We start from the raw sequence: 14,851 nt of genomic DNA, 5'->3' as shown, positions 1-14,851 counted from the left end.
TAGATAGCCTGGTTGGTTAGAGACATGGCTGTTGTAAACCACTGTAGGGCTGCCCCACATACAGATACCTGCCTTGTTTTACTGGGTGTACATTGCCTGTGTTAGAGCACATGTTCTGGCAGAAATGTGCTGCTTACTTTATGTTGTCCCCCTTAACTTGCCTCCCTTTTGTACTGTTTTAGCTAGATGTAGTTTACTTCAAAACCAGCTTCTAAAAATTGCAAAGAGCATTTTGCCATTGTATCACTGGGTGAAATAAAGTCATATAAAGTCAATAAAGACTTCTTAATGGGTAGCAAATCTTTACAGTGTTTGCAGGAGTAATTGGTGCATGAAGAATACTGGTTTTATTGATTGTATATATAAAAGAAGTTTAGACCAAGCAGTGCAGTGTGAGAAATACACTAATTGTAGTTAATTTTCAGCAACTGGATTGAAGTGACTGTTGGACCACAGCAAACCCTGTGCCTGTCTTTCTGCAGTGGAGCGGTCTGCAAACAGCAATTTAGTCAGGGAAACTTCTCTGGGAGACAGTGCTCTTGCATTCTTTTCCATTTCACAACTTCAGCAGCAGCAGGTTTATTCTACAGGATATCAGCTTCTTTCTTAGAAAGCTGATTCCTTGTTTAACAAGGATGTAATGGAGAGACTCTTTCCATGTTTAATTGGAACTTGCTTTCTGTGCTTAACCAAGACTACTAGCCCTTGCTTTTTGTATCCTCTGAACCAGCTCCATTAAGAATTTTGATCTAACAGATTCACTTACGGTTTAATAAAGCAGTCTTTCTTTCTGTTGCTAGGGAGCCCTTGAGATGACAGCCATGGCAGAATTCAACAACGTTCAGTCAGTGTCTGAAATGCCAGAAGAAGGTGAAGCTAAACGTGGCTTCTATCACAGAATGTTTTTGGAACCTCAGGAGGAGAAGAGGAACCTGAAGGCTCTGATGGTTAAACAAGTGAAGAAAACTTGCAGCTGCACTCCAGCCAAAGTTAAAGACTGTGTTTTGAGTTTCTTTCCCATCGTGCAGTGGCTTCCTAAGTACAATCCAAAAGAGTGCTTACTGGGAGACATAATGTCTGGTGTGATTGTGGGGGTCTTGCTAGTCCCACAGTCAATTGCTTATTCTCTCTTGGCTGGGCAGGAGCCTATTTATGGCCTTTATACGTCCTTCTTTGCAGGCATTATTTATTGCATATTTGGAACCTCTCGCCACATCTCTGTTGGTATCTTTGGTGCGCTCTGCCTGATGGTGGGACAGGTGGTGGATCGTGAGGTGCTGAGAGCCGGCTATGAGTTGGAGCCAGCTGCTCTCAGTGACCGCATGGATACAGCAGTGCACGTGAACTCCACCACTGCGCCTGTGAACCAGACATTACAGAAGCTGCTCTGTGATAAAACCTGCTACGCAATAAAAGTGGGAGCCACCATGACCTTCATAGCTGGGGTTTATCAGGTAAGAGGAAGTAGGCAAACAAGTATTCTGTGGCAATAGTTTTAATTCTGTGTGTGGTTGTTCATGTGGGCAATCTGCTGAGGTTGCACATGTCCTCTGCATCTCAGGCAAATGGATCTAAGCAGGACTGGATGTTGCCAGTTACTGTGGTGCAGGAAACTCCTCTGTGATCTCCTTTTTGTTTGGATAACATTTTGCACTTGCTTTGTTGGCTTGCTGGTGACTGCAAGGTCCTGCATGGAACATTGCCAGACCTGCTGCTCCCACACTGACCTGCCTTGTCTTTTCTGGCTTATATCTTATATCAGGGCTCAATTTCACTGAGCCAAAATGTGGCATGTTAACTAAGGCTTGAGTCACTTGCATTTATTAAAAAAACAGAACAAATAAACAAACAAAAAAAAGAAACCAAACCTGAACAATAGAGCTATTTCCAGTTTCTTTTTATTTATCTCTAAGCTTTTTTTTTTTTTTTGTGAAACTTTGTTGTTTGCCCATTCAAAGCCAAATTGATGCCACTGTGTATTATAAGGGTGGATAGTGATAGGACAAGGGACAAGGGGAAATGGTTTGGTGGCCCTGCTAGGCAGGGGGGTTGGAACTACATGATCCTTGAGGTCCCTTCCAACCCGGGTGATTCTGTGATTCTGTGATTCTGTGATTCTGTGATTCTGTGATTCTGTGATTCTGTGATTCTGTGATTCTGTGATTCTGTGATTCTGTGATTCTGTTTTAAACTGAGACAGGAAAGGTTTAGGTTAGATATTAGGAAGTTTTTCCACACAGAGGTGGTGAAGCACTGGAACAGGTTGCCCAAGGAGGCTGTGGATGCCTCATCCCTGGAGGCATTCAAGGCCAGGCTGGATGTGGCTCTGGGCAGCCTGGTCTGCTGGTTGGTGACCCTGCACATAGCAGGGAGGTTGAAACTGGATGATCATTGTGGTTCTTTTCAACCCAGGTCATTCTATGATTCTATATGAAGAGGGTACTACTGAGATAATAAAGCAGTTTTGAAACAAAGCTTTTAGTTACGACCATACTAAAATATGTTATTTAATGGTATTTTACTCTTCAGTCTCTGCTTAGATCGTAGAATTCAATGCTTGCTGAAATTAAAGCAGATATCTTTGTTTTTAGACTGTCATGCATTAACCAGAATTGATTTAGTTTTAACTGTACTTCAGAACTGTGATGTTTAAGTTCGTGAGTTCACATTCATTTCTTCCTACAGTGACATTCACAGTGATAGTTCACCAAAGTGTAGAGGAGAAGAAAAAGAGACATTTAGCTCCATTTAACATGAAGCTTGTTGGGAAGGAAGGGATATTTCCCTTCACATGGTTAGGGAGATCTCCTGTGGGAGAACACCAAGGACTTCTCCATTCAGCTAGCATTAATAAAAATGCATGCCAAGGCACTTCAAAAGTTTATCTCTATTTATGTAATCTGCATCACAACAATTTGTAACTCATATACTTTCCAAGTTGGATGCAGCAAGCTGTATGCAGTGCAAAGGGCAGCTGTTAGACCATAGGCTGTATTTTTATTGCAGGTTGTCATATTTTATTTCATGAGACATACAAAAGCATAGATTTTGGATTCTGCAAAAGTTCAGAGAGATTGAAAGAAATTGAGACAGAAATGGTGAAAGTAATTAGCATTCCAAATGCTTTCTTTTCTTGGGACCCTTTTTTCTGAACCCAATGAGCCAACAATAAGCATGGGTTCAGAGCAAGGAGGCCTCTGTGACCTCTAAAAAAGCCTGCTCTGTTTTAAGCATGGTGCACAAGGAGCAGCTGAGTACTGCAGACTGCCTTTTTCATGCTGAGACCATGCCTCGTCCTCCAAGGCCATGTTTCTTACCACTTTTTACAGATCCCCACGACGATGACATGTACAGAGTTTGAATCCTAATCTCTTGTATGTGGTTGATTCCTTGCAGGTGGCCATGGGTTTCTTTCAAGTGGGCTTTGTCTCAGTGTACCTCTCTGATTCATTGCTCAGCGGATTTGTCACGGGTGCCTCCTTTACCATCCTGACATCCCAAGCTAAGTACCTCCTGGGTCTGGACATTCCACGGAGCAGTGGCGTCGGCTCCCTCATAACCACGTGGATAAACATCTTCAGAAACATACACAAGACTAACATGTGTGATGTCATCACCAGCTTTTTGTGCTTTCTTGTTCTTATCCCAACTAAGGAGCTTAATGAACATTTTAAATCCAGGCTCAAGGCTCCAATTCCAGTTGAATTAGTTGTGGTTGTGGCAGCTACTCTGGCATCTCACTTAGGGAAGCTGAAAGAAACCTATGGCTCAAGTGTTGCTGGGCATATCCCAACTGGCTTTCTGCCACCCAGCCCTCCTGACTGGAACCTGATTCCTAACGTGGCATTGGATGCTATCCCCATCGCTGTCATTGGCTTTGCCATCACTGTTTCCCTCTCAGAAATGTTTGCCAAGAAGCATGGTTACACCGTGAAGGCCAACCAGGAAATGTATGCCATTGGCTTCTGCAACATCATTCCCTCTTTCTTCCATTGCTTCACAACAAGTGCAGCTCTTGCTAAGACTCTTATTAAAGAGTCAACAGGCTGTAGAACACAGGTTTCTGGTGTTGTGACTAGTTTGTTAATCCTAATAGTCCTCCTTGTGATTGCACCTTTGTTTTATTCCCTTCAGAAATGTGTCCTTGCTGTCATAACCATTGTAAACCTCAGAGGTGCCCTGCGAAAGTTCAGAGACCTGCCAAAAATGTGGCATTTGAGCAGGGTGGACACGGTGATCTGGCTAGTTACTATGGTGTCCTCAGCACTCATCAGTACTGAGATTGGTCTTCTGATTGGTGTTTGTTTCTCAATGCTTTGTGTCATTTTTCGAACTCAGAAACCAGAGGCGCCATTGCTTGGCTGGGTGGCAGAGTCTGAAACATATGAGTCCCTGTCTGCTTATAAGAACTTAGAAACTAAGCCAGGAGTTGTGGTGCTGCGTTTTGAAGCACCCCTCTACTACATCAACAAAGAGTGCTTCAAATCCGCACTGTATAAGCAAACTGGAGTCAACCCAGCCTTGGTGAAGGCGGCAAAGAAAAAAGCAGCAAAAAGAATGCTTAGAGAGAAGGAAGTGGGTTCTGGTGGCAGCCAGACCAACGTTTCCATGGAGCTTGTGTCCGAGCCGTTGGGGTTTCACACAATAGTGATTGACTGTTGTGCAGTACAGTTTCTGGACACAGCAGGAATACGCACGCTCAAAGAGGTCTGCAAGGACTACAGTGAGATAGATGTGCAGGTGCTGCTGGCACAGTGCAATCCTTCGGTGAGGAGTTCCCTAATGCGGGGAGAATTCTTCAAAGAGGGGGAGGACCATCTTCTCTTCCACAGTGTGCATCAGGCCGTGGACTTCGCACTGGGTGCACAGGAGCACAGCAGGACCTGTGCTTCTAAGAACTAGTTGGAACAAAGCCTGGAAAAAATGAGCACTGCTTTACGTATGGAACTGAGTGAATGCATCTCTTAAGTTTTTCATGATCTGTATACGAACCAAAGAGTTTCATATGAACATTCATCTCATTTCTCTTCTGTCATCAACTTCCCATTTCTTGGTTCCCCTCTGTTTTGATCACAGCATGGAGGTCTTTCTGAATGAGACAAGCTTTAGGAGCATTCTAGGCTACCCATCTAGCTGAATGCTACAAGGCAACTCATTTCTTGTTCCCAGTTGAGAAATTGCTTTTTCATATCATCACAGCCCTATATTTTTAAGGAATGACTGACAGGTACTGTTTATTCTGTTTTTTATCACACTGTGATTGGTTGGTTGTATTAGGACAGAGAGATAAGGAAAATCATGCAACAAAAAAGTCTTAATGCATAGCTTGTAACTTACCTGTCACCTCTGGACAATGCTTTGTCATCGTGTGTTGACAGCCAAATGCAGCTGTATGAGCAGGGGCAGGGTTATCTAATTTCTGTGCAGTCCCTTATGAGCCAGGAAAGATTGCTCTTTTGCTTGAATCTCTTTGGATAATCTCTCTGGAAGTATTTTTATTTGAACATGATTGCTTAGAAGTCTGATTCATACTTACGGTCAATTGCTTGTTTTGTTAGCATTTAGGAGTGCTTTAGGATTGTGAACATCAGATATGAAAGATCTCCAATTCATGGGTTGCAACACAATACAAGCCAGTTTTACTTGCCAAACTGACAGAACCACAGACAGCAGAATGAAAAGGGCCCCACAGATTATCCAGCATCTGGCCAAATCTGCCTGTGCCATGCAGACTTCCTGTGTGAATGCAGGTTTTATTGACCATAAACCCTTTACATATGCTCAGTCATGGGCCTTTTGTAATGGAGATGTTGGCCAAGAAGAGAGGTAATCATAAAAAGAGCCAGAAAGAAATGTGCTGAAAGCTCTTCACCACCTTTGTGTAAATAAAACTTTGTACTCTGCTGTTAAGTTATGCAGAACAGTGAAAAGTCCCTATTTTTCATGTCGAAATAAAGGCACTGGATAGGAAGTCGTTCTTTGTTCTTACAGCAATAGAATACAATTATGAAAGCATAATTGAAAGATTAACTTTTCTTTACTGACTGCCAGGGGAGTTTATAGTCTGAACTGCAGTTTCTTGACAGCTTTTAAGAGGGAAAAGGTGTTGTATATGACAGTAAGCTCATCCTTAATCATTCAAAAATGAGTCAGGAATCAGAAAAGAAAATGCAATGTAAATCGTGAAACATTTTGTAAATGGAAATACATTTTCCATTTAGGATGATTTTATTTTTCTGAGCAATTAGGAACTTTCCCCTCATTTCGGTGAGAGCTGAAATGTCACACGGCGCTTCAGTCTAGGAGCTGAGAGCTCAAGAGAAAGGACGGAAGGAAGTTAAGTCCCAGGACCTGGCAATGTTTATATGCTAGGTGAACTTAGTACATTTTTTAGGACATCATAGGAGTGTATAAAAACATTTAGGGAGTGGACAGGGTGGATGCTACATGTATGGAAAAGGATCACATAACTGAGATCCTTGAATTGGACTTAGGAAAGCAACAGCAAAACTTCAAACATCAGAGATTCTAAAGCTTCTGCAGCGTTCAAAAAAACACAAATAATTTTCTTTCATAGCCTTAAGGCACGTTTATACAAGGAGATGAATCCCAAATAGCTACTGCTGATTTTTTTTTTTCTTTTCTGCATAAACTTTCATTCTGTGCTAAGAATCCCCTTTGCACTTTGGGTAATTGCAGGGACCAAGTTTGTATTGTCAAAGTGGGGGCCACTGTCAGGAGGGAGCAGCTCCAGCAGCCGGGATCCTGCCACAGGACAGCTTTCAGCTCTAAACAAAATTACCCATGCCATTTATTCATTTTCACCGCGTTGCCCCTCAGGCATGGGCAGCTCAGGGGAATCAGCTGCTCTGATGGTCCTGCAGACTTCCTCCTGGGCAGGGATGGAAGCGCGGTAGAAGGTGCTGTGGTGAATCTTTCCTGTCTGCACTCATGACTTCTACCCTTTCCACGCTGCCCAGGAGAGGATTTTTTGATTTGTGGCAATGCGCAGTGATAACAGAAGAAGAAAATAAAAAAGTATTTATTAAACGCCTTTTTGTTACATTTCAAATTTGTTTCCACCTGTGCCAAGAAGGGAGGAATAACTGCATGAATTCCAAGAAGCAGTACTACAGCTGTAAAGGATGCGTATTTGTAGCACCTGAGTGTTTGTATTAAAGCACAATAAAACAGCCATAAATTGATTTTCAAAGAATTAATTTAGATTACAGCTAAAAGATAGACTAAAGTGATTTATGTTTAGCTAGAGCACATCATGCTTGGCCGCAGTGCTGTTTGTGCAGCCACAATTGGCAGTGTAGCCTCCAAATTGAATTTAAAGCAAAACACACATACACAAAATGTATTAAAATGCAACTGCAAAAGCATCCAGCCAACAAAAAAAAACAAGCCAACAACAACAACAAAAAATTTCTGATGTTGTTTAAGATAATATCCATAGGCTGCAGTTTATCCGCTGTACAAATGCATACAGCCCTGGTTGGAAGGGAATACAAATAAATGCCAGTTGGCAGAGAGTTGATGTGATAGGCAGTCCTTTGGCATTAACTGAAGGTTGGAGCTTATTGTGGCTGGGATTTCTTAAAACGGTGGGTTTTCAGGCATTTTTCTTTCAGAGCTTTTTTTTTAATGGAGACACAAGTGTAAGTGAATTCAGGCCCACTGGAGCAAGAATCATGCCTTGCTTCAGTATGTTTGTGGATCCTTGAGACATAATCTAACTTCATGTTTAGGCACCAAGGACCACTGAGTGAAAACTGTTGCCCTAAAAAATTTGTTTCCTAAAGGAATTCCAGACATGTGTGTATACATATATATATATATGTACATAAATGTACACACACCCTTTGCAGCTTTATGTCTCCAGTTGTGCTTTTGCAAAATGGCTGCTTCTGTCCTAGAAGGGGCTCTCTAGCCTTCTACTGACTTAATTTGCCATCTACAAAAAGAATGAATCCCAGAATGATTGCCTTTGGGCTGCCCAAAATAGTGACATTTGTTGCAGAAGCCTTCACAGCCCAGGGCCAACCTGGAAGGTTGCATAAACCTGTTGGTCTCCTGTAAGGCAGCTTCCAGATGTCTTAATTCAGCAATTATCTGTCTAAAAGAGGAATTAACAGATCATTATCGCATTCATTAACGGTAACAACGTGGCATTATGGAAATTAACACTCACAATCTCAGCTATACTGAAGGCATGTGGAAGTATCTTCAGTGATCTGAATGTCAGACTTGCTCTACTGCTATAGGCAGTAGTTTTCAGCTTCTGATGTGTCAGTTGCTCTAATAACTGTTTCACTTGTGTAAACGTTTTGACATCATTTCTTAATCCATTTCAGAAATAGGAAGGTGTTAGATGCCGTGGTTCTTATTTTTATTCTTATTTTTGGATTTACAATGACATTGTTGTAGTGGAAATGCTCAGTCATGGCTTGAACCACTGACTGAGCACCTGGTGGGAAGGCAGGACCAACCCAGGGGAGCTCATGTGTATGCAATGCAGCTGAGTGACTGGGAAGGATGGAGCCAGGGTCTACCCCTTCCCAGACCTCATTTAAGGGTTGGCAGTGGAGGTGAGGGTATCTGCTTGGAGATCCCTGCCTACTTGAGGTCTTGTTAAGGTAAGCAGATTTTCTTCTTTTGTTTCTGTGTCTATGGCAGTTGTTGTCATTTGTTGTAGTCTGGGATTGTGTCACCCTGTTATTACTGCTGTATTTTCCATCACGATGTAGCACTATGGCATTACAATTGTCAGCCTTGGTCCTGTGTGATGTAGTGATCCGGATCTCGTAGCATGTTGTTGCAGCTCTACTCACTGATCTTCAATTCATCACACAATTCATCTCACCACCTTCTTTCACATTTCTGCGTTTGTCTGTAAGGCACTGTGTGTGATTGACTGTAAATAGAAGAATCTTAGCATATTTTGATATTACCTATGAGCTGCTATTCAGTTTTCGTGTCAAATCTTCTAGTGAGACCAAAGCTCCTGAGCAAAGGCTGTAGAGGCACCCCCAAATCCCACAGTTTGGGGCTGTGGGGAGCAGCCCCATGTACCTGCTGCGAGAGCTACAGCCAGGCCTGGGGCTGCACAACGGCTCGTGCACAAGTGGCAGTGCCTGCCCAGTGACAGCACTGCATGCAGCCATGTGCCTTTTTCCATGAGTTTAATACTAACACAGGGTCCTCGTTCCTGTCCGGTGCTGCTGCATGAGTCAGTGTCCCATTCTCAGTATTAAAAGGGATTTCTGGCTTTGTGATTATTTTTTTATACTTCTAATCTAATTCTGTACTTGACTCTCCTAGAAAAGACCACAAAGCTGCCATGACATCTGTACTCCTTCCCCATCAGGTTGCATTGATGAGCAGGGTGATCTCTCGGGGGTGGAGGGTGGGGAGGAAACATGGTGTTTCCTTCAGCTCTACATTATTTCCTGGCTTGTGCCAAGAGATGTTGAAATCGCTTGTGGATGGGCCTGAATTGCAGACAGGAGGTACTGCAGAAAGCATTCTGGGTTTTTGAGTCAGCTGGTCCCAGCTGCAGCCCACATCCTTGTGCCTGTGTGTGAGCTCTGTGCCAGATACTACATCTGCATCTTGCTTGCTGTGCAAGCCTGCCTAGCGAGGTCTGCACTGTGCCCAGACCTTGTTGGGGCAACACTACACATCTCCCCAGGTCCCACTCTTTGAATCTTTCACCCAAAGGCTGTGCAAACTCCCTGCTCCCAGTATGATTGAATACCTGTTAGCAGGTGTTGCTGCTAAGAGGTTTTTAATGAGACTGAAGTCATCACCCCCAGGATCCAAACTGCTGGCCTAAATCACAGAAACTGGAACATGAGGAAGCCCTATTGGTTGCAGTGAAACACTTAGGGCAAATAGTTCCTTTTCAGGATGTTACTTTCTGTTGTTTTGTTTTGTTTTGTTTTCATATGCTTTAGAGAGATGATTAAATTATGTAAGTGATTGAAATTTGTTTTAACAGCATTAACTAAGCTAATGAAGCTGTGATGCAGGTAGGAGTCATCTGCTAATGCAATCCAGGGTGCCTTTTGTCTGTATAACTTGTGCTTTGCTGAGTCTCAGGCTAGGATACCATTGTGAGTCTGGAACATTGATGTAATTGTCCTCATTAGAAGGGATTTGCACTTCTACTATGCTGGCATAGCTAAAAGGAGCAATATCTTTAGTGCTGATGAGGCTCTGTGCCTTTGCATTTTGAACTGCTTTAAGTCCCAAGAATTACTTGCACTTGGTTGTTGTGTTTGTAAGCCTTTGTTGGAGCAGCTGCTCGTGTGGAAAAAGAACCTGATCTTTACTGACTCAATAGAATTTCTTCTGAAGTAGAAATCATTTTGAGTTTTGCCTTTTCTTTTGAGATGATTTTAATGCTAAAACTGATGCCTCTGGTTAGGTATAATGAATAATATTAAATATATGTATTTAGTTTATAGCATAATGAGTACCTTTTATCCTATTTCACAGAGATAAAATAAGGCACACTGCTATTTCTCTAACGTGCAAATATACAGAATACTACAACATTTGATGGAGAGTCAAATCTCCACTGAGGAATTGTACTGCCCAAAATATTTGAATTCTGAGTCTGAAAGCACTCAGTTCTCAGTCCAGTTCCCAGATCGTCTCAGGACTGCACAGAATGATGGGAAGCCAAACATTCTGCTGGACTTGGGCCCAAATTTTAATGTCTACCTTTTGACTTTAGAAATTCTGTGATTTAAATCTAACTGAAAGATGTTTGAGGAGACGTAAAGCATCACTCTGTGGCAGCACGCGATGATGTCACTTCATCAGCCTCTGGTTACTGACAGCCATCTCTGGCACTATGGTATGACCTGGGATATGATTTCTGAATTATTCTAAATTCCGATTGATTTTAAGATACTGCTTGTGACAATGTTTTGCTCAGTGAATTAAATGACAAATTTTGCCTGGAGTAGCTTTTCCAAATTTGGGAGTTAGCTTAAACAAACAGGACCTCAGGGGTGGAAAAACTGCTTGTCTGACTAGACCAGTTTACAGAAGTAGTTTGGAAAGTTGCATAGCATGTATAATGGATTGCCTTTTTATTACTATTTATAAGTGCAGTATAAATGAGGTGTGATACTTCCCCCAGTGCTGGAATCTGGAGTGCTGGGGAGGCTGTCTGCCCCTTGCCTTGGCCTATTCTGTATGTGTGTTTGCTAGCACAGATGTGGCCTTGTGCACAGCCTGAGATGTGTTGCCATCAGCTCCTCAGGAGTGCTGTGCTCACTGACCAAAGCCTGTGATGGGAGTTGTGTTTTGTCAATCATCTTATGTTCTACCAACAAAACAAACTTAGGGGTTATACCATCTGCGTATTGCTGGCTTTACGTTTTCTCTATCTGCTTGTTCTGTATCAACTGCCATTTTAAAATGCTGATGTGCCTTATTGTCATTGCAGAAGACTGTTAAAAGAAGAATTTTCCATTCGTTATGGTAAAATCTTTGAGATTTCTTTACCATCATTAAAAGATATTTATGTTCTTTTCTGCTGTCAGGTGTATGCTTGATACCTTAACAGATGCTGCTTTAAATTTTAAGAGGAAAAGCCACACATCTGAGCAGCGACCTACTCCCTGTTTCTCTTCACAGCTGCATCAGTCACTGTTGTAAACATGGTGCACACAGCTGCATGCAAATCTGAATTTCCCAAACTGGTATGAACTTTCCCTGCACTGATTGGTACACATAAGCACACATGGACATTTTCTGTCAACACAGAAAAAGGTATTAACAATACACGGATGGCTTTCACCTTCTATCTTGGGTGCTCTGCGCAAGTGCTTGTGGTTTTCTTGTGAAGAGATGTGGCTGTAATAAGAAATGCTGACAGCTGTGTGCTGCGTCAGGGTGAGCAGCACCCTCCTGTGGGCCAGGTTTGAATTCCCGAGATGCAAGAGATGTCAGACGTGTGTACTTGCAGCACATGGCATCGCCTATTCAGCTGTAAAAAAAAAAAAAAAAAAAAAAGCTGCAGTGTGTTTCAGTGTTAATTCACTTCACTGGTTATGTGGCTTGGTCAGGTCATGGCCAGGAAGAGTCAGAGCAAAAATAGACCAATGCTGAGTGCAGTTCTGGGCAGTTACTGTGAACTTTATATAGCCATACATGCCCTTGTGTAATACAAAAGGTTTTCTTGATCCAGCTTTTACCTGAGGGCACCTTTTACCTCAGGAGACCTCAGCGCTTTCTGTGATATTCTGTGTGTGTGTGTTGGTGCCAGCAGTGGTAGGTGCATTCAGCTTCAGGTGCTGCCAGCAGGAGCTTTCTGTTCTCTTGTAAAGTGCAAGGCTTTTAGTAGCGTAACTGATGCCTGCTGACACTGAGCCAAGGTGATGGGCTTCAATCAGCAGCACCCTGTGCTGCTATGTAAGGCTGTACCTTACCTGCAGACAGCTCTAGTTGTCTCTGTACATATCCTAGGTGAGTCCCCCCTGCTCCAACATCTATTAAAAATCAGAGAATGTTCTGAATTGGAAAGGCCCCACAAGGAACATTGAGTCCAGCTCCTGGTTCCACATAGGACCACCCAAAATTCAAACCTTGTTTCTGAACAGTTTGGGGCTGTGCCTGCTGCAGTCTGAGGCAGAACTTCCCCTCACCTCCACCTGCCCTCCCCTGACACAGCTCCAGGGAGAGCTCAGCGCTGCCCCTCAGCCTGCTCTGCTCTGGGCTGAGCAAACCTGGGAACCTCAGCTGCCCCTTGTAAATCCTGCCCTTCAGAACAGTCCCCATCTTTGTAGCCCTCCATTGGATGCTCCTTAGCTGTGAACCAGCCAGCAGGGCAAGCGGCATCCCAAGAGCATGGCCCCAGAAGTGCTGGGGGCTTGCAGGTAGAAGCAGCAGGCCAGGCCTGGAGCGATGCCGAGCAGCCTGGGCTGAGTGCCAATTCAGTATGAAATAGCCATGTCTCCCTGGCTTATTTCATAATACTCATCTGTAATGAATTTAATCAGTTTACTGAGCCATTACAGAATTTTCAATTATTGGCTGGATAATTTAGAAAAGAGTCATTAGCACTAGAAACTTGTCACACAGGAAAAACAGCAACAAACTGTTGCGAAGCTAGCAAGGAATTGTTTTCATTCTTCTTACACAAACGGGGGATGCTCTCCAAATCCCCAAGCTTTTGTACTGTGAGGTGCTGGGGTTTTTCCATGTTTAACAAGCAGACGAAGGATAAGACCAGTCTATGGTGTCCCAGGTAGTGGGGCAGCTGGTGTGCAGTGTTTGTATCTGCAGCCAAAGATGCCCTTCCACATCCAGTTAGATTTGTTCTCCCTACACAGAATCCCTTTCCAAAGGATTTTCTATCTCGCATCTTCCAAAGTATACTTAAAACATTATTTGCATGTTTGTCTTTGTGGCTCGTTGGTGGGAGGGAGCAGTAGTCCAAATGGATGCTTTTTACATTTATTTGTGGGGCCCTTTGTCCCTCTCAAACTTAAAAATGGAGTAACTGTATTAACACATGCAGTCTAAGGGTGAGTGACACTTCTGGCCCTCCAATGTTTATGTTTGAATAGAACCCTTGTTTTTGCCTTGCATGCTCTGCTATGACCCCTTCACATTATCATAAACTGAAAAATCACAGGAGGCTGCAAAAAGCTATTTTATTTTCTGGGATGACCTAACGTACTGCTTCCAGATGCTCTGGTGTTATCTCTTCAAAACTGTGAATTTGAAGGAACCACAGGACAGGTTCTGATAATTATTGTCCTCGAGTGCTGTTTAATATTTTGCCATGTCTCAGCAATGGGACCAGTTCTGAGCTTGTCTCTCTTTTCTGGGTTTTTCCCAATAAATAAATAAACAAATAATGAAGCTTTGCGAATGTCTGCATCTTGAAAATTCATTTCCAAGGGGAACTGAACCGGCAGCCTTCTGAAAAGACAGTAAGGTCCCAAATGTAAAAGGAAAGAAAAGCACTTCATTTAGATTCCTGGCACCATTACTTGGCTCACTTGCTGTGTTTTATTACAGTGGCTCGTGATCTCAGGACCTGCAGAGCTGTGGGATACACCCATGACTAAGGCAGACTGGTCATTTTATGGAGCCGAAGCGCTTGGGACGCTACCTGAAAAGCTTCCAGGAGGCAAATAGTCATAAACATATTCACAGAGCTAAAAACAAATAAAAATCCTTGCATATGCAGTTAGCTCTGTTTGACAGAAAACAACTGTATTGCCTGAGATGTCGCTAGTCCTGTTAAAAGCAAACAATGCATTGACACAGCAGCAGAGAAGCGAACTCAATGCGCTTATCCATTGCAAGGTGCCTGTGTAACAAACACATACCCACCCAATTTTGTGATATTTTTCTGTTTTAGGATAGACGTTGTCTGGAATTATAGAATCGGTTGTGTTATAAAGATCATTTAGTCCAACTCCCTTGCAATGAACAGGGATATCTGCTGCTCAGTCAGGTTGCTTAGAGCCCCTTCAGCCTGGCCTTGGACGTCTCCGATGCTAGGGCATCCACATCTCTGGGCAAGCTGTGCCGTGCCTCACCTCTCCTACTGTAAAACACTTCTTATTTCCAGTCTAAATCTCCTACGTTTTAGTTTAAACACATTTCACTTTGTTCTGTCACAACAGGCCCTGCTAAAGAGTCTGTCTTCTTTCTTACAGCCCCCTTTAGATACTGAAGTCTGGTCTCTCTCTTCTCCAGGCTGAACAGCTCCATCTCTCAGCCTGTTCTCACAGGGGATGCGCTCCATCCCTGGGATCATTTTTGTGGCCCTTCTCTGCACATGCTCAAACAGGTCCACATCTCTCCTGTACTG

At 43.1% G+C, this 14,851-nt stretch overlaps 1 protein-coding gene across 1 annotated transcript; it reads left to right on the top strand.

Annotated features, from left to right (window-relative positions):
• Nucleotides 1-812: 812 nt before the first annotated feature.
• On the top strand, nt 813-4,902 carry LOC306951905 (sulfate transporter-like; the record flags this gene model as incomplete). The annotated part of the gene is made up of 2 exons (XM_079542478.1): nt 813-1,454; nt 3,397-4,902. The coding sequence occupies 2 exons, from the start codon at nt 813-815 to the stop codon at nt 4,900-4,902; spliced, it is 2,148 nt and encodes a 715-aa protein (XP_079398604.1).
• Between the last annotated feature and the right edge of the window lie 9,949 nt (nt 4,903-14,851).

Source organism: Tetrao urogallus, assembly GCF_951394365.1.
Source record: "Tetrao urogallus genome assembly, chromosome: 14".
NCBI classification, from domain to species: domain Eukaryota; kingdom Metazoa; phylum Chordata; class Aves; order Galliformes; family Phasianidae; genus Tetrao; species Tetrao urogallus.
Note: the sequence above shows the minus strand (reverse complement) of the source record. Positions and strands in the feature narration are given on the sequence as shown.